The sequence below is a fragment of the Apodemus sylvaticus genome, chromosome 3, assembly GCF_947179515.1.
Source record: "Apodemus sylvaticus chromosome 3, mApoSyl1.1, whole genome shotgun sequence".
Classification (NCBI taxonomy): domain Eukaryota; kingdom Metazoa; phylum Chordata; class Mammalia; order Rodentia; family Muridae; genus Apodemus; species Apodemus sylvaticus.
Genome location: NC_067474.1, coordinates 99,201,937 through 99,226,364, shown reverse-complemented (window position 1 = coordinate 99,226,364; position 24,428 = coordinate 99,201,937). Strand labels below are relative to the sequence as shown.

General features: G+C 43.0%; 1 protein-coding gene across 4 annotated transcripts in view; it reads right to left on the bottom strand.

The window, feature by feature from the left end:
- The window catches only part of Adamtsl1 (ADAMTS like 1), a 383,172-nt gene that overhangs the window by 116,188 nt on the left and 242,556 nt on the right, over positions 1 to 24,428 (bottom strand). For all 4 annotated transcript variants that reach the window (XM_052176711.1, XM_052176713.1, XM_052176712.1 and 1 more), the window contains one exon: positions 2,927 to 3,137. In XM_052176711.1, coding sequence (XP_052032671.1) covers positions 2,927 to 3,137 — 211 coding nt within the window. The remainder of the gene's footprint in view (positions 1 to 2,926; positions 3,138 to 24,428) is intronic.

Genomic DNA, 24,428 nt, shown 5'->3' with positions numbered 1-24,428 from the left:
CAGATTCCTTACTTTTTCTCCTGGCATGAGTCAGCTTAAAGCCAATAGTTTTCTTCAATTTAAAGGAGCTCTAGAAAGTACACCAGAAACCAGGAGGCCCAACCTATTGTGTAGCCTTCAAGACCTTGAGCAAAGTCACTCCTAGGCCATGGTTGTATTTTCACAAATCAAAGGAGCTCACACTGTGCTTGCTGTGATAACCATGGACCTTTCAGTCACGAAAGACACCCCTTAATTTTCAGCTTGCATAATTCTTAGTTTCCTCAAAACTAAAATGAGGATAATATACCATTTTTAACTATGTTGCTGTGAGAATTAATTTCAAATCAAGGTAGAATGATGTGTATTTCTTAGTAAAACACCGGCTCATAGCTTTTCAAAATAGATTACATCTACTTGACTTAAAAAAAAAAACCAACATTGCAGAGTAGCATGAAATTGATGGGCTCAGCCATGATATGCACAAGACTTTAAAGGAGACTCATGCACAATGCCTCTTCTTAGTTGTTGTTGTTGTTATTTTTTAACAAGGATTCCCTCAATATCTGGAAGTGACTGTATGTAGGATATTCCTCAGTTATTATACTAAAGCCCCAAATCTATGGATGCTTTATATTCAGACTAATATAAAGTGGCTTACTAGTTCTATAACTTACACACCCTTCCTGTGTAGCTTAAATTGTCTCTACATTATAATACAAAGTAAAACATACAAATAACACATATTCATTAGGAAAAATTTAAAATGTCTATGTATGTTCAGTATAGATGTAAATACCACATGCCTAACAAAAGGGCATACAGTCTAAGTTGCTTAAATCCATGGGCATGGAAACTGCAGATACCAAGTGATGACCACACTGTAGCATTTTGCTCACTCAGTATTGTTTGATGCTTACTAAATCACCATTCTGTGATAGCCAGGGAGGAAGACATATGGAAGATTTTTGGCTGCTTGGAACCAGCAGACAGTCTCTGAGCTGTAAGGAAAGGGTATGCAGGCAGTACTCCTCTCTCCTCAGCTGGATGACTATAAAGTTTATCATCCTAACTGGGACACATCTCAAGTTTACAATGGGCTGAAATGGGGACATACATCCCTTCTAAATTTCAGGGTTAGTTTTGTGACAGCTGTTGTCACTTTAAAGCTATGTCTGATGTCCTAATGAGGAACAAACTGCAAAATAAGATTTTCTCCAATCAACCAATTTAAAACCTTTTGTGTTCTTTAGAGGCATTCCAAAAAGCCATTTATTTTGAAGCATAATAACTTTAATAATATATTATGATAGAGTGGTTGTATTTTTATAGTTGGTGTGTGTGTGTGTGTATGCACACATGTGTGCATATGTTCAGGATCCAGAAACTTTGTAAAGTTTTGTAAAGGACTGATAGTTTTGTGAGCCATATGGTCATTATCATAGCCACACACTTCTGTCCTTGTAGAACAAAATCAGCAACAAACAATATGTAAAAAGGATAGGTGGTGTCTATGTTCCAATAAAACTTAAATTACCCAACTATGTTCTTATAGAACAAAATCAGCGACAAACAATATGTAAAAAGGATAGGTGGGTCTATGTTCCAATAAAACTTTATTTACAAAAAAAAAATGCAGAAGGTTGGATTTAGTTGGTAGGCTGCAGTTTGTCATCTCCTGCTTTAAAACTAGAGTATTCAGAGTTTTAGAGTTCATAAAATCCGGGGAAAATTTTGAATCTAAAATTGGCTCAGTATTTTTAACTTGGATTAACTAAGTAAGGGTGTCCCTAATATATAATATATGATATATGATACATGATATATAATATATAATATATAATTAATATATAATAATGTATATAATATAATGTATAATATATATATTGCATTGGAAGGAGGGAAATATTAAGGGGCCATGAGGGAATTGTGGAGGAAAAGTGGGGGTACATATGATCTGATCATATTTAATTGTATACATGTATGAAATTCTCAAAATATAGAAAAACTCAACTACTAGAATTGCAAATAGCAGAAACTAGAAAAGGAATAAACTCAGAAAATTTTTATCTTCATGGAAAAGCTACCATAGTGCTTTTAATTGAAAATAGTTTCTTGTTTGGTGACAATTCACAATGAAAATGCTCAGGTCAACAGATGGAGTGTCAGTGTATGCTTTTGGAGAACACTGGGCTGTGTCATGGTTGAAAGAAGATGGTGTTTACAGGTCTATGTCTGAGGAAGGTTGGAGAAAAGCTAAGAAGTGAGAGATAGGACTTGGGTATTCATTTAAGCTATTCTTTTTTTTTTATTTGATATATTCTTTATTTATATTTAAAATGTTTTTTCCTTTCCAGGATTTCCCCTCCCTGAAAGTCCCATAAGCCCTATTCCCTCCCCCATTCCCCAATCAACCCCTTCCCACTTCCCTAATGGTATTCCCCCACACTGTTGCACTGAGCCTTTCTAGGACCAGGGGACTCTCCTTCCTTCTTCTTGGGCATCATTTGATATGTGAATTGTTTCCTGGGTATTCCAAGCTTCTGGGCTAATATCTGCTTATCAGTGAGTGCATACCATGTGTATTCTTTTGTGATTGGGTCACCTCACTCAGGATAACATTCTCCAGTTCTACCCACTTGCCTAAGAATTTCATGAGTTCATTGTTTTTAATAGCTGAGTAGTATTCCACAGTGTAAATATACCACATTTTCTGTATCCATTCCTCCATTGAGGAACATCTGGGTTCTTTCCAGCTTCTGGCTATTATGAATACGGCTGCTATGAACATAGTGGAGCATGTATCCTTATTACGTGCTGGGGAATCCTCTGGGTATATGCCAGGAGTGGTATAGCAGGGTTCTCTGGTAGTATTATGCCCAGTTTTTATGTCTGAAATCATTGCTACCAATGAAAACTGCAGTTGGAAGTAACTTTCGGAACTCACCAGCTGCCACTGTGCAGGGTACCAGGCTGGGGGGCAATTGAAACGGTTGCAGGCTTGCACTGTGCTGGGTTTGGGGTGATGGCACAGGTCATCAGCCAGGACAACCACCTCGTTCATCTCTCTGGAGAGTAGGTGGGAGCAGACAACATCTCTGGTCTGCAGGCCAACCCCACAGGTGAGGCTACATGGACTCCACTTGCCAATTTCCCACCTGAGAAGAAATAAAACAAGAAAGAACCTAATTGAGTTTCTATACAAACACTTCCCAGGCAATCAAAACCCTTCCCTGGGAATCAGGGAGGTTCTACAAGATTGATCGGTTAGGGATTGATAATCTTAAGCTTCAAATCCAACTATCCCATTCATGCTTACAGTTCATTCAGAATAGAGCAAAGAAATTGATAGAATTGCCAATGCTTATTCACAAAAACACTAGTAAAGTGATTTTTTTGTAACTGTCTATTTTGATAGAACATGCAAACCTCATCAGAACAGGTTGGGGGCATACTAGATGTAGAGTAAGATGTGTAAGTGAGATTTAGGGATCATATTTTCAACAGTGGCTAGAAAGGCTAGAAGCAGCATTTCTGCTTATTTCTATAGCCCCCATTATATGAGAGATGGCAACATTTGTGCTTCTTATACTTTGGTTTCAAGTGGAAGGTCATTGGCTCCAACTTCCTTTAAGCTTCCATCATAGCACAAAAATGTCTCTGTCTTCTGTATAAATATCATCACTGCCTAGGGCTGGATAATGTAACAGAAACAGAGGCTGCAAAACAGATCAGTCTTTTTGAAGGGAAGTAAGAGGAGTGAGTGGCTCATTATCTGGACGTAGGAGTCAAATACACAGTTGAGCTGAGTGCACTAATGGCCATTTCCACATGGCCATACCTTGAGACGCACATTTACAGTGAGCTAAGGGCCTATAAAAACAACCAACCCCACCACATCTCATCAGTCTGTCCTCCAAGATTCAAACTGTAAGGACAAAGTTCAGTTGCCTGGACCCTGACTCCGAAGAGCTCTCTAATGGTCAGTTTTAGGTTTACTGTTCACAGTTTCAGACACAAAGGTTGTCTAAATGGTTGCCAGCCCCGGAAAGCACAGTGGGATATCCTTCAGTAGCTTGGACTGCCTTGGTTTTTAGTGAGCCCAGAAGATTGTTTCAAAACTCTCTAGTCTTAATGATTTTCATCAGACTGAGACACTGAGTAGAAACTTCCACTTTCTTTCTTGCTGCTCTAACCTCCCACCATCTACTTCCCCTCCTCCTGTCTACGATGATCAGTGAATACAATCAACTCCTTTGTGATTTCCAACTACCTCTCCTGGCCCTCTATTATCATCTTTATGCAAACTGAACCCAGGTCCAGAAAAACGTCTTGTTCTTTTTTCCTGTTTGAAAATGCCTTTGATTTCTATTGCGCATGCATCCATGTCTATTCCAATCCTCTCATCTGGATTACAGCTTCTCTGCCTTTCACATTATAGGGTCTATCACCCCAGGTAGAGTTTGGGTTGGAGTATAGTTTAAACCAGTCATGGGATCCAGTAAAGGTCTACCTATGTGGTTCAGAGAGATGGTTAATACATTCCTGATTAATTGGCAGAAGGAAGGAGTCCACCATTATAGGGGGCATGTAAACCTATCTTATTTAGTTGCCTATGGAATAGTAGGTCTCATTGACTGCCCTCATTTTATACTTAAAGACATTTGAGACCTAAAGTAGCCGAAGTCTCTGAGTACTTATGATTAAGTAGTTGAGTCCAGGATTCATACCTATTTGGCTATATCTGACCCCTAAGCCTTTGTACTTCCTATTGTATGTAATGTTGTCTCCAGGAAATATCTCAAAAACTGTCTATAGCAATTCACCAAATTTTAAATGACTAGAAGAGGCTGGCTGAACACATTTATGAATTTTTGTGTGAATGTCTATATTCTGTTTATTTATGAATCTCCAGCACAATCTACTCCAATCTTTAAAATTCGTGGGCTTGAGGTTTGGTTGGGTTGGGTTGAGTATGTATGTGATCCTTTATCACCCTTTCCTTACAAATTGGATTTGCAAGTGAGGGTTGGCGTTAGAGGCTTTCTTCCCTTGAGAAGAACAGGACGAAAGTGATACCATGTGACTTTGGGGACTAGATCATCAGGGAAGTAGTTTTCACTTCTTCTCTCGCTGATGGTTTACTTGTACTGAGGAAGAAAGCCGCCATGCCATGAGCTCAGTCTTGAGGAAAGATCCTGCAGCTGCAGAACCACAGCATTCTGATGTAACCAGCATCCCCACTGGACGCTGCACTGTGATCAGAACCTTATAAGCATAGGACCCAGACCCAGGCCAGCTTCAGAGCCTCAGGCAGGATCTGAGCCACAACCACCTTTCCAGGATGCTTCCAAATTCCTTACTCAAGTAGGCAATCAGAGACCAAATATTTAGTCTCAGAAGCTTCTCAGCTGGGGGTGCATTTGCTAAGCTGCAAAAGATAATTATATACAAGAATCCCTCCCTTTCCAATGTAACCTATTCATTCAGAGGGCACAAAAAGAACACTCACAGAAGCGCCATACATAACAGCCAGACTTGGAAACACTTCAGCAGGTGAGAAAATAAAAACATATGATGTGGTAAAAACCATGGACAATGGACTCCGGAAACCAGCAACGACTTTGTTGTTTCTGACAAACATGAAAGTGAGTGACCGAGGCCACAAGCACAAAGCTTCATGCTGTTTTGTTAATGGATCAGGAAGGTAGTTATTGGTGGTGGATAGAAAGCAGAAGAGTGTGTGGGTTTTCTGGATGGTGTAGCTATCTCAGTACTTCCCTGGGTCAATCTGCATGCTTGGGATTGTGCATGTTTTACTGTGTATGTTCAGAAAGGCTGTTTTTCCCTCCTCATCTTCAAGTGAATTGCTTGTATAGGCATAAAGCAAAACACCCACACTCTAAAGTCTTATAAAGCAGTTACCTCTGTAGTCAGTGCTGTCCCAAGGTTAAAGCTTGTCAGGGCCAGGCATTGTACCCTCAGCCCCTGCTTTTGCTTCACTCCTGGCAGAAACTCAGCAACTAGGTCCTTGAAACAGAGGCTTTTTGGCAGCTATGAGGCCAGTTGAATACTGTCAGGGAAACTCTGCCTACCCTAATAAAGTATATTATACATTCTCCAGGAAGGAGGTCAGCAGAAGCTATCTGTGTAGTAAGTACTTGGCTCATTCTGGGTCAGAAATATTTTAATCAACTTTGGCTGAAAAGAGGGAGGGAGCAGACACTCTCCCCTGCTTCTCTACACAGAGGCTGCAGATCTGGCAGGAGGATGATAACCCTGAGCCTTTTGCCTTTGACCATTTCCAGTTGGCTCCTCCACTGGAAGCCAACTGGGTATAAGGTTAGTCATGACTGACAGTGTGGGGACACTGCTAGACCTCCCTTAGGGTGCTGGGTCTAGCCTGGCATAAGCCCAGTGCTGTGCTCTGGACATATGATCTTCTTCTACCCTCTTCTTGGGTAAATTTGCTCATCTGTTCATCTCCATTTACAATGTCTCTTTTTCTACTGAGTAAAATTCTCCATCCATATGATCCCTTAATACTATCTTCTTTGGAGATTCAACATACTTATAATACTATCACCACCTCAACTCAACCGTTGTCTTGACTAGAGCATGTGGCTGTGTCTAATTTGCCTTGCCAGTTGTTTGTGGGGTTGTTTCCCTCCAAAAGCTATATTGGCATTATAACCCAAAGTATCACAGAGTGTGATGTTAATGGAAAAAGCTCCTTGCAGATGTAATTACTTTGGATGGCTCATGCGAGATGCATTAGTTACTTCTCTCACTGACTTCACTAAATACCGGAGAGGAACAGATTAAGGGAGGGGAGGTTTATTTTGGCTCACTGTTTCATGGGATAGAGTTCATTTTGGCTTTTGGTGGGGAAGACATGCTGAAGTTCGTAACACTGTGAGCTTGCAGCTGGGGAGTCTTTCATCTTAGCTACAGACCAGAGGAAGAGGCTGAGACCAGAAGTAAGGCTGGACTATGATCTTCAAGGCACACTTCTAGTGGCCTTATCTCTGAAAAGTTCTACAACTTTCCAAAATAACATCACTCACTGGGGACTTCCTGAGTTTGTAGGGAGCACTTCACAGTTAAATTGGGAGTATAGCAGTTTCCACCCTGGTGTCAGTTCTTCTTAGAGGAAAATTTCTTTAAGGTGCGGACTATAAAAAGCACCAGGGTGGGGGTTGCGGGGGTGGGGGTGGGGGGTGGGGGGTGGGGGATGGGGGTGGGGGTGGGGGGTGGGGAAAGCAGGATCTTTTACCACAGGACATCTACAGATAGGTAGCTATAGAGCTAGATAGTGAAAGGCTCAGCTTGATCTCCCGCAGGACAGGACAGTCCTTAGGACAGGAAGTAAACAACTCAAAACAACTTCAGAAAGTCCCTGAAGCTGACTAGATTTCACTCCGCCCCTCCCTCCTCAAGCATACATAAGCAGTGAGAACTGCCAAGAGTTACTCTCAGACAAGGTAAGTTACAAAGTAGACCCTTCGACAAGCCCAGAGGGCAGAAGCAGCAGAGACCAGCTGGCTGAGATGCGTGGGTGGCAGAGGCCCAGCTCCACCAGCCACAGGGAAAGGCCACCCTCCAACTTGTTGACTGTCTGCAGGCTGTGCAGTTGGCTCCAGGTTTCTAGCTTTTGCATGACAACATCCATGCTGGTGTGGGCTTTGGTGATGCAGCAATTGGAGTCATTTCTGCTCCTGTAAATAACCCGTCACTCATATTTCTATCAGTAACCCACATAAAGCTCACTGACTCACTAACCCGGACTTTGGGTATCTGTGCTTCTGTCGTCAGTTCCCCGATTGGGGGTGAGTAGATGCATGTCTCACAAAAACCGTTGCACTCCAGCAGGGTGCACATCCCCCAGTGCGCTAGGCTGGAATGCCTGCTCCTCCCCTGAACAAGCTGGGAAACCCAGTCTGCCCTGGTTCCCCCAACCCCACCCGCATCATAAAATCTTACCTGCTTACTTGGGGGAAACTCTGGGATAATGTACTCCTCTGGCTCCGAGTTTCAGGCAACCCACCCAAGAGTGCCAGCCCAGGGGCTCAGGCTTTGACCATGTATGGGCACCATCCCAGCTCCTAGCTGACACGTCATCACTCCTTGCCCAAGCTCTATAAAACCCTCTGACCACCAGTGTGATGAATGAGAGCCGCCTCCTAACAAATCTGCCTTTATCTACTTTTAATCTGGTCTAATCTAGCCTATATCAGCATCGCTGAGGGAGAGAGAATGCCAATGAAGACGGACATGGGGAGAGGAGTCCATGTGATGGGAGAGGTAGAGAAGGGAATGATAAAGTTGCAAGGAAACAGTGTCGGGAACTGCCAGCAAACTCCAGGAGCTGGACCCTTCAGGAAGCCTGGCACATTCGCTCATATGCGAGTTTAGCTTCCAAATGGAGGCAATGCATTTCTGCCACTTTAAGTCTCTTATTTTGTCATATTTTGTCACCAGAGCTCTAGGAAACCAAACCCCTGTAACCTCAGCACCTAGCATGGTGCCTAAAACAAGGCAGGTACCCAGGAGGTATGTGGTGACTTCTGTGGAGGTGAGTGGCGAGTGGGCAGCGCACATCTCCGGACCGTCCGCTTCCAGTGGTGCCCTTTCAGCTGCCCACGTGACTGCCAGCTGCAAAGCTGACGCCACACATGTTTCTTCAGTGGAGTGACTCTTGATGACAAAACGGGGTCTAAATTGCTGTCTTTGATAGACTGAACCTCACTTCATGTGAATATTTATATATTTTATTGTAGTGTTGTGGCCTACCGGAGTGGGATGTGTGATAAGACGCTCTTCTTCCTGCAAAATACCGGAAATGCTATGTGGTATATATTTAAGCCATTCTAACACAAAAAAATCTGAATTCTGAAAGAATTCTTTGCCCCAGAGATTCTGGCTGGAGAACCTTGGCCTTGTGTAAAGAGGGTGGTAAGGTTGGTACCTCTGCTTTCCTTCAGCTTCTAGGTTTTCGGTGTTTAGCTCTTGGTTGGGCCTTTGGCCAATATGTCAGAAAGACTCCATTTTCCCTAGATTCTTTTACTACACTTCTGCCCTTTGAGCCCTCTGTCCTATACATTATTGTCCCCTTTGTCAAAATCTGCTCACAGGAAAGGCTGTGTGGATAGAAATACGGTGGTGGATTCTCCATCCCTGCCCAGCTCCAGAATATTTTGACGCCTGACCAAGGATAGGCAGAGGGCTGCCCTCCATCTCAGTAGCTAGAGTTGTCTTCCTTACCTCTGCCAGCATCATGTGTACCTGGGGTGTCTTGTCACTGGAACTCCACATTACACAGTAGACATGGCTTCCAGATCTCATTGGGTAGCACTGGAGCAAAGTCCAGCCTACTGATTAGTCCTGTCACGCTGCTGAGATCTGTCCAGCTCTAGGTCTTGGGATGGGAGAACACTTTTAGCCTTAAATCATGAGCCATAGCATGGCAGCAGACTCACTGGTATCACACATGATCAGCAATAACAACAGTGGCTGATGACTGACCCGCCCTATCATAAGCCTCAGCCTGCGCCAATGTTTTAAGTGCTCCACTCCTTTGATCATCTTTACAGCCCTATGAGACAGGCATGGTTATTGTCTCCATTAGAGCAGGAGTCCAGGCCTGGAGAAGGTGAGTGAAGGGTTCCACATACATATGTCAGTGTCACCTATTTCACATCCAAGGCACCATGACTTGGACTCAGGCCATGAAACATGGAGCTGCTGTCTATCAGAGGGTAGCACGGAGGATTTGCAGTTTTAGCTCTGCTTCATCCAGGCTTCCTTCGCTGAGACCCCAGCAGGACTCAAGGGCTGAGCTGACACACATGCTTATGTATATGACTCTACAGAGAAGGTGCTTGAAGTTTCCCTGGTTTACAGAGTGAGCTAAGTAAGGCTCTGAGGCACTAAGCCACCTGTCCAAAGTCACCCAGCTACTAAACAAGAGAGTCAGGAACTCAGGCAGCCTGGTTCCTGCATACCTTGCTACTAAACCACACTGTCTCTGAAGGCAGGATAAAGAACACAGTGGAACAAAGTGAGTGTACGGGGCCAGGATCCCTTGTGCTCAGAGTGTAAGAAAATGACAAATGGCAGAGTGACAGCTCTATTTCTTAGTAATACAAATAAATACACTGACACCACCCAGGTCTTGCACACACCTGCAGTTGGCCATTGGTAGACAAGTGGGCAAAGTTAGAGTGTAGTCTCCTGGAGAGACTCACTTGGCTTTTAAAATGTGCCCTTTGGAGCTAAGTGGGCCACTGAAGCCCATGGTGGCTGACTGTCACTCGCAGCTTTGTTTGCATTAGCTAGTAAACAAAAAGTATTTTTTGCATTCCTTTGCATGGGGCTCATTGGGAGAGTTGCCAAATCTCTTCCCCTACTCTTTCCGAGAAGGTACTGACCTTTGCCTCCCCTTTGCCTCGGGGAATAAAGGCCTACAGAGCTTTCCTGCTTTGACCTATTACCTCATAAGAAACCGCTACTATCTTAATTATTATGGAAAAAGTAGGCTTGAAGCTTTATCCAATAATTTAAGATATAGTTCTTGTTTGAATAAAAAAATTACAGCAAACTTTGGGCATTTGTTAGAAGTATTCTTCAAAATTATGTGTAAACCTCTAGCATTACATCTCTTCCCACTATTTATATCGCAAGATTTTAAAAACTAAAGTTCCTCAAAAATCTTAGTTTTCCTTAGAATATATCTGCAACCAGGAAGCAGACAGTAAATGGGCCCTATGGAGCATGGTGTCTTAATCTAGGAAGATTAAAATGGATAGCCAGGTGGTGTCTAGGACCCTTCTCTTTAGTTTCTTGGATGCTGTTTAGCCACTTCAAATTTATCTTCACATCTCCCAGTACCTAATCTATCTATTGCCCCCAGCTTCCTCAATGAAGGTTTCAATGAAAATCTGGTCAAGTATGTCCTCTAATTCAAAATTTCCTTTGGGAAGAGCACCTACAGAAAGGGAGAAAAATGTTTACCATCTGTCAAGAGATTAACATTCAAAATATATAAAGAACTAAACGATATTAAACCCCAAAAGAAGTAAAAATGAACAAAATATTCAACATCTTTAGCCATATAGGAAGTGAAAATCAAAACTGTTGGTTCAGATGGTCTCAAATTCCCCTTTTGGGCAAACCCTGACCTAGCATAGTCTAGGAGAAATATCTTCTGGTACAAAGCAAGGACACAAGGGCAGGGACGTGCCAAAGGAAGAACTTAGACAAGGGGACAAAAATACTGTTTGCTTGAGCTCTGTTGGCTATGAGATCTCTAGTAGATAAGCTATACATAAACAGTGGTGGGAAAAATCAAAATTGTTCAATCTTCCCAGGTCCCTGTAATGTCCATGGCTGGATGCATTAAAACAAAACAAAATAAAACAAAACAAAACTGATTCCATCTTGCCCAAGTCAGAATGGCTATTCTCAAGAAAACAAACAAAAGCGAACCCTGGTGAGAAGGTGGGATTTAGGGTGCTGGTGGGAGTCAGAACACTGCTGAGGGCACAGTAAAGCAGTATAGCCATGGAATCTCTTCAAAACAAACAAATGAACCCTATCACCCCAGCTCTATCACCCCTGAGTATATAGATCTGAAGGGGTCAGAATTGGCACACTCACATTTATTACAGTGCTATTAATAATAGCAGAGTTGTGAAATCAGTCTAGGTGACATCCCTAGAAAGATGAGTAAAGAGAACGGGGAATTATTCAGCTCTAAGGAAGAAAACATGGTGCCATTTTCAGAAAAATGGATGGAACGATGGACCATCATGTTATCAAAATGAGCCAGATTCAGGAAGGGAGCCACGTTGTCTCTTCTGTGAACAATGGTGACTTAAAAAGGAGTAAGACATAAAAGTAGAGTTGTGATTATTTGGACAGAGGAAGGGAACCAGTAGACAAGAGAGGAGAATGTGCAAGACATGTTTGAAAATGTCATAATGAAACATGCAAGAAAATGTACCACGAACATATGCTAATGAAAACATCTGAAAACCAAACAGGAATGCAGAACAGGAACCATCATCAGGAGAAAGAAGATAATGAAGAAGGGAGCTGTGATCAAGAGAGGGTCCAGGCAGTGGTAACTGTGATCAAAGTGCATCAAGTATATATAAAATTAGCACAATGAGAATCATTATTTGACACAACTAATATGTTAATTACAAAGTCCTCATGGAGTCAGAGCTGGGCTGACAGTGTGGTAAGCAGCTAGCATGGCCAGGAATTAGCTTTGGGGGCTTCTCAGCCTGGAGCTGAACATCCCGGGTGGCTCTTTCTCCCTACCCCTTGCTCCCCTTTGTAAGGGATGCACTTTACCGTTGGTGCATTGGTGAGGAATGGCTCATGCCAAGTCACCCAGTTCATCACTAGGCCAGTGTAGCTGGAAGTCAAACATTCAGAGAAGACTGAACAAATAAACACAGATATCTGAAAAGAAAGATGAGACAGGTTTCTTACTGTCTGTGAGTGCAATTATAAGTATGTGAAGGAGCAGAACCAGAACAGTCCTCGAAGAACTGGGTTGGGATCAAAAGCTGTGTGAACTTATGGCAGTGTGTGTGTGCATGTCTGTGTGTCTGTAAGTGTGTGTGTGTGCATGTCTGTGTGCGTGTCTGTAAGTGTGTGCATGTCTCTGTGTGTGTCTGTGTGTGTGTGCATGTCTGTGTGTGTGTCTGTGAGTGTGTGTGTGCATATCTGTGTGTGTGTCTGTGGGTGTGTGTGTGCATGTCTGTGTGTGTGTCTGTGAGTGTGTGTATGTGCATGTCTGTGTGTGTGTCTGTGAGTATGTGTGTGTGTGTGCATGTCTGCGTGTGTCTGTGAGTGTGTCTGTGAGTGTGTGTGTGCATGTCTGTGTGTGTGTCTGTGAGTGTGTGTGTGTATCTGTGTGTGTGTATGTCTGTGTGTGTGTCTGTGAGTGTGTGTGTGCATGTCTGTGTGTGTGTCTGTGAGTATGTGTGTGTGCATGTCTGTGTGTGTGTCTGTGAGTGTGTGTGTGCATGTGTGCATGTCTGTGTGTGTGTCTGTGAGTGTGTGTGTGTGCATGTCTGTGTCTGTGAGTGTGTGTGTGTCTGTGAGTGTGTGTGTGCATGTCTGTGTGTGTGTCTGTGAGTGTGTGTATGTGCATGTCTGTGTGTGTGTCTGTGAGTATGTGTGTGTGCATGTCTGTGTGTGTGTCTGTGTGTGTGTGTGCATGTCTGTGTGTGTGTCTGTGAGTGTGTGTGTGTGCATGTCTGTGTGTGTGTCTGTGAGTGTGTGTGTGTGCATGTCTGTGTGTGTGTCTGTGAGTGTGTGTGTGTGCATGTCTGTGTGTGTGTCTGTGAGTGTGTGTGTGTGCATGTCTGTGTGTGTGTCTGTGAGTGTGTGTGTGCATGTCTGTGTATGTGTGAGTGTGTGTGTGTGCATGTCTGTGTGTGTGTCTGTGAGTGTGTGTGTGTGCATGTGTGCATGTCTGTGTGTGTGTGAGTATGTGTGTGTGTATGTCTGTGTGTGTCTATGAGTGTGTGTGTCTGTGAGTGTGTGTGTGTGCATGTCTGTGTGTGTGTCTGTGAGTGTGTGTGTGTGTACATGTCTGTGTGTGTGTCTGGGAGTGTGTGTGTATGCACATGTGTATGGACTTATGCATATGCATGTGTATGTGTCCCATGGAGACTCCTGTATGCACCTGTCCAGGGCTTAGATCACAGTTGCATGATGGCTTTTATGTGGGTGCTGATGATCTGACTGCAGCTTCTCATGCTTGCTGTGGCAGGCACTTCATCAACTCATTCACCTCTTTAGTCCCCAACTCATTGCTGTTAATGAACAGACACAACAGGCATGTGCAAACACACATACATGCTCACATTGCTTTCTAACTCTCTTCACTCACAGTCCTAGAAGTGATGACACCCCGGTGGCATCAAACAATCTGAGTGCCTAGTCCTCAAGATCTCTTTCGTAGAGACTCTAGTTCTGTTCTCTAACAAAAGTATCACTTCCTAGAGAATTGGCTCACTCCAGAGCAGGGCTAGGAAAAGAAATAGCTTGGAACACTTTGTTCTACCAGGCAACTGGAAGTACTTCAGCATGATGGAATTTATGTCAGAAGGACACAGAAACCAACTAGGACAGGTCCCATTGGCCATGGCTGGGACAATGTGATAAAAATGTTAATGGATAATGATGGAACTTAATCCTCAGGGTAGCCATGTTGAGAGGTAGGGTCATTTGGGGGACGTTGATGTCACAAAATGTCTGTCTTCACCAATGGACAAATGCCAACACAAAAGGGCGTGGCAGTGGAAGCTCATTCCTTTCTTTACTCTCCAGCCTCCTTCCATATGAGGACAGAGCATGGCCCATGTGCTCAGGAGCTCGCTTTAAACAGTAGCCCTCCCAACATGCCAGTGTCTTGATCTTGGACTTTCCACCATCCAGAAGGGTGAGGAATTTCCCTTCTTTATAAATAACCCAGTGTGCTATTCTGTTTTATCAGCACAAGTGGACTAAGACATTTCCCATGAAATAGTTGCTACTTACTATTAATAAATACAACAAGCCTTTAAAAAACCTGATGCTTTGTTAAAAATGGAAGTTATAAAAACCATCAGTTTGGCTCCATGTCCCCCATATTTCAAGCTTCGAGTCCTTGGCTGGCCTCTGAGGTACTTTGCAAAGTGATTTGCAATGCCTTTCTGGGTTAGGCCCAGTTGATGAGACTCGGCTTTATGCCAGCATCGAGTGACACACTGCAGTGATGTCCAGTCTCTCAAGTCAACTCCTGACCCCTCCCTCTAGTCTGTTCTTTCTGATCTCTGTCCCTGATGGGCAGGGGTGGTCCTTCTTCATCAGTGTGCCATTGTCTCCTTCCATAGTGGGGTTCACCTCCTTCGTTGGTTTCACATCTACTACACCATTGTTATTTGTCTCTTGGACTCTTTTCCAAGACTGAGCACCACGGCGACCAGGACCCTTATGCATCGCAGTATATTTGGGACCTAGAATAGTGCCTGATGCTCAGGGAGCCCCATGTCACTTTGGCCTTGGGCTCTGGCATCAGATGATTCACAGATGACTTGTGTTCTGCTACTCGTTAGAAAATCTTGGGAAAGTTATTTAGCAATTTTCCACAATTAAAATAGGAATAACAGAAATCATGGTTTCACAGGGTTGTTATGAGGTTTAAGTGAGAACTTCTGGGTAAGGACCTAAGGCTGGGGCCTGGGACAGATAAACAGAAGATAGCAGAAGATGTTCTTGTTGTGTGCCAATGCATGAGGACAGTGCTGAGGACAGCGTAAACCAACAGTTTATAAGGCTTCTTGGGACATGCGAGAGAAGAGAGACATGGTTTTGGTGATGGACTCTGAGGGAAAGGGCATTGGTTAAGTCTGATGGGACTTCCTTAGCATTCGCTGCCTAGCACTGTAGCAGTGCCTCAGGGGGAATGGGGCTTACCCAGAATGCTAAGCAGAATTGCAAGATAGCAGGAACACGTGATGACTAAGTGAGGAAGTGCAGAAGTAGTGGTACATGCTCATCATATCAGAAGTAAGCAAGCAGGTATTAGCATCTCTCTCTCTCTCTCTCTCTGTGTGTGTGTGTGTGTGTGTGTGTGTGCAGGAGGCCAGAGGATAATCTCAGATATCATTTTTAAAGAACCATCCATTCTTCCACTCTTTTATTGGGGGAGGGTATCTTTTACTGGACTGGAACTTGCCAAGTAGATTTGCCAAGTTAGGGTAGTTGGACAGCAAACCTCAGGGATCTACCTCTCTCTGTCCTCTCTGCACTGGGATTAGCAGTACGTAGCACCACACCAACCTCATTTTCCATGGATTCTGAGAATTGCATATAGGTCCTCATACTCTATAAACAAGGTCTTCACCAACTGAGATCTCTCTTCAGTATGATCTCTTCATTTTGTAAGATAAGGAAACTGACATTAAGAGAAATAAGCAGTTTCCTCAGAACTGGGAAACAAACCCAGGCCACCCCTCCCATTGTGCTCTGTCTTGAAGGAACAGAGGAGTGCATCATTGAGGGTTACAGAAAGAGAGACAGAGAAGAGAGAAGCCACTTCACATGGCAACAACAGATAGATGAGCTACCCATCACCCACGACCAGTGCACTTTAGAGAGCTCCTTAAGGAGGACTAGAAGAAATACAAAAGATCAAAGGAGGTGGAAAACATTGGAATGTAAACGCATGCTGGAAGGCCAAAACTTAACCAAAAGCATATATGATAAATAGAATCAGGAAAATCAGGGCTCGCTGTAAAACTGTAATTGCTATAGCTCAGGAAACAGGAGATAGAGCCATGCTTCTCTTGGAAGTCTGCCTGCTTGGCATGAGGTTTTGGCTCCATAAAAATAGTTGTAGCCAAGATTACCAAACACCTGAGGTGGCAAAGCACTGACTTATATACGAGAACTGTGTGGCCAGCAAGAGTGCTTTCACTGTGCCAACTACCTCACCAGCTTAACCATTTCTCAAAAGAAAATAAACAAACCAAAGTTATCAGCATTACAAACAATACTTGCTAAGCTTTGTTTGATAGTCTTAAGAAATTATTTATCTTAATTTTATGTTTATGTGTGTGTGAACATATATATGTATACCATGAGCATATGCGAGCCTGTGGAGGTCAGCAGAGAGGTCCAATTCCCTGCCATGTAGGAGCTGGGATGGAATCTGTATCCTCTGCGAGAGCCATGAGTGCTTTTAAGCACTGAAGCATTTCTGCAGTTTTACTTGTAGACATTTTCTTATCTCAGGACAGTTTCTGTGACTGTATCTGTCTAAAGTCTGAGCAAGGAGAAACCTCAAATTAGGATTCATATTGGCTTATTAAATCCCTCATTTGTTTACATGATGCTATTTATTGCTAGGACTGTTAGCACTGAAACACTATTTTTAAACACACTTGGATCTGCTAGAACCATCAAAGCACCCTAATCTTTACCAAGAGGGGGCTTGTGAGCATGATGTCAGCACACTGCACTGGCCCAAATACTGGATCACAACATGCCAGTGTCAAACTCTGTTTCCATTGCTGGTTTATAATGTTGGGCATGTTGCTCTGTTTGAATGTCAACTTATTTACTGCAGAATCAGGATAATGATAATTATCATGCTAGCTTCTGTTATCTGCTAGGTCCTGCTAAAAGGGTGTCACATGTGTTAACTAATTTGTTCTTCATGGCCTCTGGTGTAGCTATTTCACATTAGGGCAATGGAAGTAACTTAAAAGATGACACAGTAAGTATGCAAGAGCTAGCCCTATATTTGGTCTAGAGTTTTAACCTGTGTTCTTCTCTTACCAACCTCTGGCTTGTTCAGAGAATAGAAGCAAAGCAGCTGAAGGTAGCTGCCACTGTTAATCTTGTGATCATTGTTGCTGTAACATTTTTTCATACATAAGACAGAGCAATAGGTCTTTGAGGTTTCTTTTTGCTTATTCTTAGAATTATAACACTTAAAAGAACTACTTGTGATGGTTTGTATATGCTTGGCCCAGGGAGTGGCACTATTAGGAGGTGTGGCCTTGTTGGAGGAAGTGTGTCACTGTGGATGTGGGCTTAAGACCCTCACCCTAGCTGCCTGGAAGTCAGTCTTCCATTAGCAGCCTTCAGATGAAGACACAGAACGCTCAGCTCCATGTCTACCTGGATGCTGCCATGTTCCTGCCTTGAGGATAATGGACTGAATCTCTGACTCTGTAAGCCAGCCTCAGTTAAGTGTCGTCCTTTAGAAGACTTGCATTGGTCATGGTGCCTGTTCACTGCAGTAAAACCCTAACTAAGACACTACTGTATTTAATTTTGCTTTTTAAGTGTTTGGCTTTTTGCAACCCACTATTTCCCAGGTCACAGGGAATATTATACACTTTCCTGGCTAGGAAACCAGGGAGAGTTAGGCACTCTGAGCCCTGAATTCTGAACAATGGTGGAACCCATATGCCTTGGGGGGGGGGGACCATGGAGAATGATTTACTCTATGCAAGAATAAAAGTGAATTTTATTATAACACATTATTGGGAAAACCATCCCCCAAACCCTATGGATCATAAAGTCAGCATTGTAGTGGCTTTCAGGGTAACACTGCCTTCCTTCTCAATAGCCTCGCATGCTACTGATTAATGATCCTGGCCCAGTGTGTTTTCTGAGCCTTAGCTTACATCGCACACGCACGGCTTGGTGTCAACAGCTACCATTTTAAATTTTATCTTTTTGATTTCTCATTTTACTCATTATCCTCTATTCCTTCCAAACGATCATGAGGCATTATTGATATGGACTACGGCTGCTCCAGAAAGTGGAAATCTGTACCGGAGGCAGCTGATCTCCATGTAGTTCCACACACTATACTCAATGGCTGCCGGTGAAGACTGGGCCACAGAGAAACAGTAACTGCAGGTAAGAAAGGTAAGGAAATCTTTTCTTCTAATGAAGTGTATATTATGCCTACCTGTGGCTATCTGAGTCCTCAGGCCACCTGTCACTTTAGTCAGATTCTTAGTGTGTCCTCAGTGACTAGGGCCTCTTATATACAGCCTGCCCCTGGAATGCCAGGGGCTCACCTGAAAAGCTTCACACACATTAATTAATGAGCCTTTGCATCTACCCTAAGATGGGTGTTTATCCTGACCTCGTGGATAAGGAAGTGAGGACGTGGAGAGGCTATCGCATTCTTCAGGGATATGTTAGAAGAGCGATGGAGCCAGGGCTTGAGCTGAGGATGTGGCTCTCTAGCTGCACTCCGACTTACCACAGCAGCTTCTGAATCTACTTATGATAAGCTCCTAGGTCAAGGTTGGGAGCTGTTTTCAGACTTAAGAGCAGCTAGTGTCTGCTTGGGCAAGTCACTGAATGCTTCTCTTTCCTCACAGATAAGATTTGAGAATTGGACCAAGTTATTCTCTGAGAGTCTATAACCTAAGGCTCTGAGGAAGATTCATCGGTCAAAACTTTGAGTCAAGATTATTATCCAAACTTCTTGCAGATTTCTGATTTCTTAGAGAAACAGAGATTGTAAACAGTGAAATCATGTCACTGTTTACTATTGAAGTGATGGGATCTGGTGAGAATGAAATAACCACTAAATTCTTTACATGGTCATGGATGACACATCCTTCAGTCACCCAAAATGAAGGAACCCCAGTTCCAGAAACTGGTTGGCAACATTGTGACCCACAACAAATAAGGATTTCCATCTTCATAATCTAGGTTGTGTAGTGATGCTCCATCAATATTATCCGGCATGAGGCATAAGACCTGAGGCGATAGGCACGGGACCTGAAGACTTTGGAGAGAAAGTCTGTATCTACAATAGCATTTTCAAGTAGTGCATGTGTTTTGTGGGTAAATGAATGCAGTTAGTATTTAAGAAGTACATCCTTTCCAGACATTACTCTGCTCCTAGACTAGGGCTTAGAGTGTGCATTCTCAAATGTTTTAACTTACGTGGCAGACTTGCAATTACAAAACAAGTATTTGGATGACCTTTATTTATAGTTTATTTACTATGAAGAAATAAGGAAAGGGACTTTATAGTGCAGACAGCATTATAAAATTCAGAATTCAGACAGCTGTAAGCAGACATTATCCCCATGAATACCAGACTTCAGCTTGCTATCTTCCTTTACCTTAGGAGTACAGCCCGTGGAGCCACCTTTTCCTGTCTGATAGGCAGCTGCAGCGAGGCTGAGGCTGCGTATGGAAGCAAGCGGTCTAGTTTTCGCCAGTCTTGTTCTGCAGAACGACCTTGCTGGCGATGTCGAGTGAGCAGGGAGAGCTGGAAAACAGCACCTTCGCTGCTAAATCAAGGAGGGGGGTCAACCCACATGTGGTTTTGCTTCCCTCCACCACGGGTCGGTTGTATCATTAGCCTCCATCCATTTAGAGATAAAAATGTATGACGGTGCCCATTTTCACACAAACATTTGTAGGTGTGCCTGGGATGTGCCTTCAAATCTGTGTAAATGTCTGGCAGATAACAAAGGAAAACAGAACGAGGAGGCCTTCCTGGGCTCCGAGCTGTCAGCTTACTGTCTCATTCCCCCAATTGCAAACAAATGGGCTCCCATTTCAGAAGGCTGCATAACCTTGGACTTGACAGTGGGGTGCATCTTCTGAGACAGTCTGGTTCCCCATCAGCTCCTCCCCATAGCACAGTTCCAGCGTCTTTTTAGTTTTTCTCACAGAGGAGAGCATTGATAAATGGCACCTGACTTAACTGGTGTGGTGGATTGTGGCATCTGTCTGACTGGCGCTTTGTATTTTTTTTAAATCTACAAATACCTTGCTTATAACAGTTTCCTTCTGTGATTTTATCCCAGAGGTTGACGAAGTTTAAAACTCCATGAGCTTTGGGTAGTGTATGTTGTGATTTTCCTGGTTTGCTCAGCCAGAGAAAGAGTTGAGGCTGGAAAACTGTGGTAGGTGGGTGAAGACCGGAGTGTCTGTTACCCACAGAGAATGTGTTTTAAGTTGAGGGGAATTTCTCAGATAAGTGCATTTATCAAACAAACAAACGTGATTGCTGTTTTTGGTTATTAAGAACTTCAATTTGGTTTCCTAACGTGCATCCAGGGCACATTCAGGGACCACCTGCAGGCCCCTCCATGTGCACCCCTGCTACTGTTACAGCAGAAACCATGTGCTCTTTGTTTGTTTGTTTGTTTTTAAGGCCAGGGCATGACTTTTCTTACCCTTTCTTTACTTTTTAAATTTGAAAACAATTTAAAGGTTCCTAACAAATGTGTCCATGACACTTCTGCCCCGCCCCTGTGTCAGGCAAAGCTTCCGGTGACACTTGCATTATAAGCAGCCTTGGAAGATGGATCTGACAGTGGGTGCCCTGAAAACCGATCTTCTGAAATCTCTCATGTGGCGAGGGATGAAGGGATGGCTCAAAGAAGACTAGAGACGAATAGTTCTGTGCCTTGCACTAACACAGCCCCAAGCTTCACAGAGCCTAGAGCTTTGCCAAAGAGTTCATGACACCCGGTTTTGCATCTGAGGATGAAGACACGGTAAGGGATGGCACAAGTCGAGCTTCCCTGGTGTTTCCCAGTTTCCCACAATTCCCCACAATGTGAGGTAAGTGAACTGCCTCATATGCTAAGTCGCCCTCTTACCTTCTGACACAATAGAGCTGGATAAAGCAACAGACTACCCAGGAGAACTTATGGAGTGATGGTAGTGATGCACAGATGCTGTGTATGGGGACAGAGGCCCGGGAGAACCTCAGGAGACTGATTTGATCCAATTTCACCAGTTGCCGTCACTTCTGTTACAGCAACAGTTTCTGTCATTCCTCTCCCTCGTTATTAAGCATAGAGAGCCTTATACAGGAGAATCAAGTAACTTAAGGCTTATGTGGGAACATGAAAAGGCATAAGGCCAACTACAAGTAATCCTGAAGGAGTTGGAAAGGTCTATTTCAAGATTCTCAGGGAGTGTGGAAGAGTATGCTAATAGAATGTTTAATCAGAATTTTAGGGAAAAAAAACTCTTTTTCATCTGTAGTAATAAGAAATTCTTGGGGTGGTCTTTCCTTAAACTAAGTTAGAAGACCGTGTGCTCAGCGCTGATATGCTACCTGCTCGGTTTCCGCCCATGGCACGGTGCTAGTCTGAGTACTGGTCTCCCAGTGCAGTTTTAGTGCCTGTCCCAGTGTCTCTTTCTCAGACTAATTTGCTTTATACCTAAAGCCAATAGGAGAGCAAGAATTAAAAAAAAAATAGTGTTCACTGAACTAAGCTGGATTTTCCTTTAGTCAGCAGAAAATTGCTACCCTCCAAGGGCTAGAGTTAATAGGGGGATAGTTTTGGATCAGACATTCTCAAGAGCTGCAATTTTGTGAAGTTCACAAAAATTGCCTACTTCCTTTCAATAGGGACCGCCCCTTACAGAGATATATAAACCTGCCTCCCATGAAATCCCAATTTAATACCTGTTAACTTAATATATGCTAGGCACCGCACTGAGCACTTAAGGTTCATATCCTCACAACGGCTCTTTTGAGGTTAAAGAGGAAGAAAATGAGTTTGGAAGTTACACAAGCTCTCTGCAGCCAAGCAGCCAGCAAATTCATATGCATTGAACCTTAACCCTAATTTGTGCAAGCCCATATTCTCAAGACTGGAGTAAGCTTGAGGTGAGAAATATGCATCATAGTTTATCAGCTTAAGAAATTTTGCATCATCATCATCATCATCATCATCATCATTACTTAGTTGAATTGAACTAAATGCCTGGGGAAGGGAGGGTGAAAGAAATTGGAACAATGTGCTTTGTAGATAGGTAGAAAAGTGCCAGTTAGGAATCTGGATCATTAGGGAGCAAAGTGACTGAAAATAAGTCTCTTGGGGAGAAAGGAAGGAGGTACTAGCAAAGTATTAAGAAGAATGGCACAGAGGAGGAGGCAGAAACCCAGTTTTGCAAAGAGGAAAGAGTGTGTGTGTGTGTGTGTGTGTGTGTGTTCATGCACATGCTCAGGAGGTGGTGATACATTAGCACATATCAGTTTAGCACAGACTGGGACAATGTTGGTTGGTTGTGATGGCAGAACAAAACTTCAAAGCGCCAAGACAGTCCACGGCACCTTCCCGAACTGCAAGCCCAGGCTGCATCTTTCTTCATGACTCGGGATTTCTCTTTCTTTCTTTTTCTTTCTTTCTTTTTTTTTTTTTTTTTAAGGAAAAGGAGTTCTTTGCTCAGTGAGTCAGCACTGGGTTAGAGGCTTCACTGAGGTCTGTTTGAGCTCTTTTTACACGCTTCATTTCCTAGGGGTTTGGCTTTGCCCTGACAAGTGTTGGCTCTGATGAAGCACTGACTCTATCCCAGTCAGTGCAAGCCTTCTCCAGGAGCTCGCCCTGTCCTTGGGAACTCAAAGCGTGAGAAGAAGAAAGAAAACCTTGTGACTCGTTTGTGATCTTTACTGGGTTATGGGCTATAGGCAACCAATGCTAATACTTCTCCTGGAGTAATTCCTGGGCCTATGTGGAGTGTCTGAAATAGGGAAGGTAGCAGCTGCATTGATGGATAGTTCTGTATCTATCATCAATAAAGGGAAGGACTGACCCCCAAGCTCTTTTTTTCTTTAAGTTTTATTTATTCTTCCCTCATATATCACATCCTGACCACAGTTTTCTCTCCCTCCAACCATCCTATACCCTGTGCCAAATCTGAACCCCCATTTGGGGGTTATACATCTTTCTAAAGCAGTGGTTGTCAATGTATGGGCCTCATCCCCCTTAGATTCTCATATCAGATATTCTTCATTTCAGATATTTACATTACAATTTATAATAGTAGCAAAATTACAGTTATGAATTAGCAATGAGATAATTTCATAGTCGTGCATCACCACAGCATGAAGAACTGTATTAAAAGGCTGCAGCATTAGGAAGGCTGAGAACCACTGCTCTAAAGACTTATTTAGCTCATATCTAAAGGTAGGACAAGAATAGCATCATCATAAATTTATGGAGAAATTGCATATATTAAGAGGCTTGTACCACACCTGATGTGGTGGCTTTAATAAGTCCCATTGGCTTATATATTTAAGCACTCATTTCTTAGTTGGTAATAGTGCTTGGGGAGACTATAGAACATTTAGGAGGTGCCACCATAGTGGGGAAATTATATCACTGGCTTTAAGGTTGATAGCCTCACCCCACTTCCTGTTTTCTCCTCTTGGTGTTTGTCTTAGTCACTGTTGTATTGCTGTGAAGAGACACCATGTTCAAGACAACTCTTGTAAAAGAAAGCATTTAATTGGGAGCTTTCTTAAGTTTCAGTATTGTTACAATTTCAAATATTGCCCAAAAGCCTTGGACAAATCTTCGACTTCCATTAACTCTAGGACTTTCTAAGTTGATGGTTTGGAAAGCAAAGAAATTTAAAATAAGAAATTTCTTACTTTTCAAGGTGCCACTTCATTTCTATTAACTGGTTTGTAAGGAGTAAGATTTCTGAACTGTAAAAGTTCCCAGTGTTTCATCATTACATCAGGGTTTAAAATATATGGATCTGAGATTAACTCAGTTGTATCAAGCATGCATGGTATGATTGAGGCTCCAGATAGAATTTAAGCACCAAAGCAAAACAAAACAAAAATCCAAACAAATGAACGAATAGTCTTCTCTGAAAAGGCCTTGACCATCTCTAAGAACTGGCATTTCCAGCTTCAGAGAACAAAGCAGGTTTTGTCCATGACTGAAACCACAGCACAATGCCTGGCACAGAAAACAGTCAATAAATACTTATTCAAGGAGACTGAACAAAGAGAAATTCCGATTATCTTTAAGGGCATCATAAGCTTCTAAGTAGAAGGATGGGTGCTTTATATTCTTTACACACATACAAATGTAATTAAGGTATTGTGAAAACATTTACCATTTCAGTCTGTAGCTGTC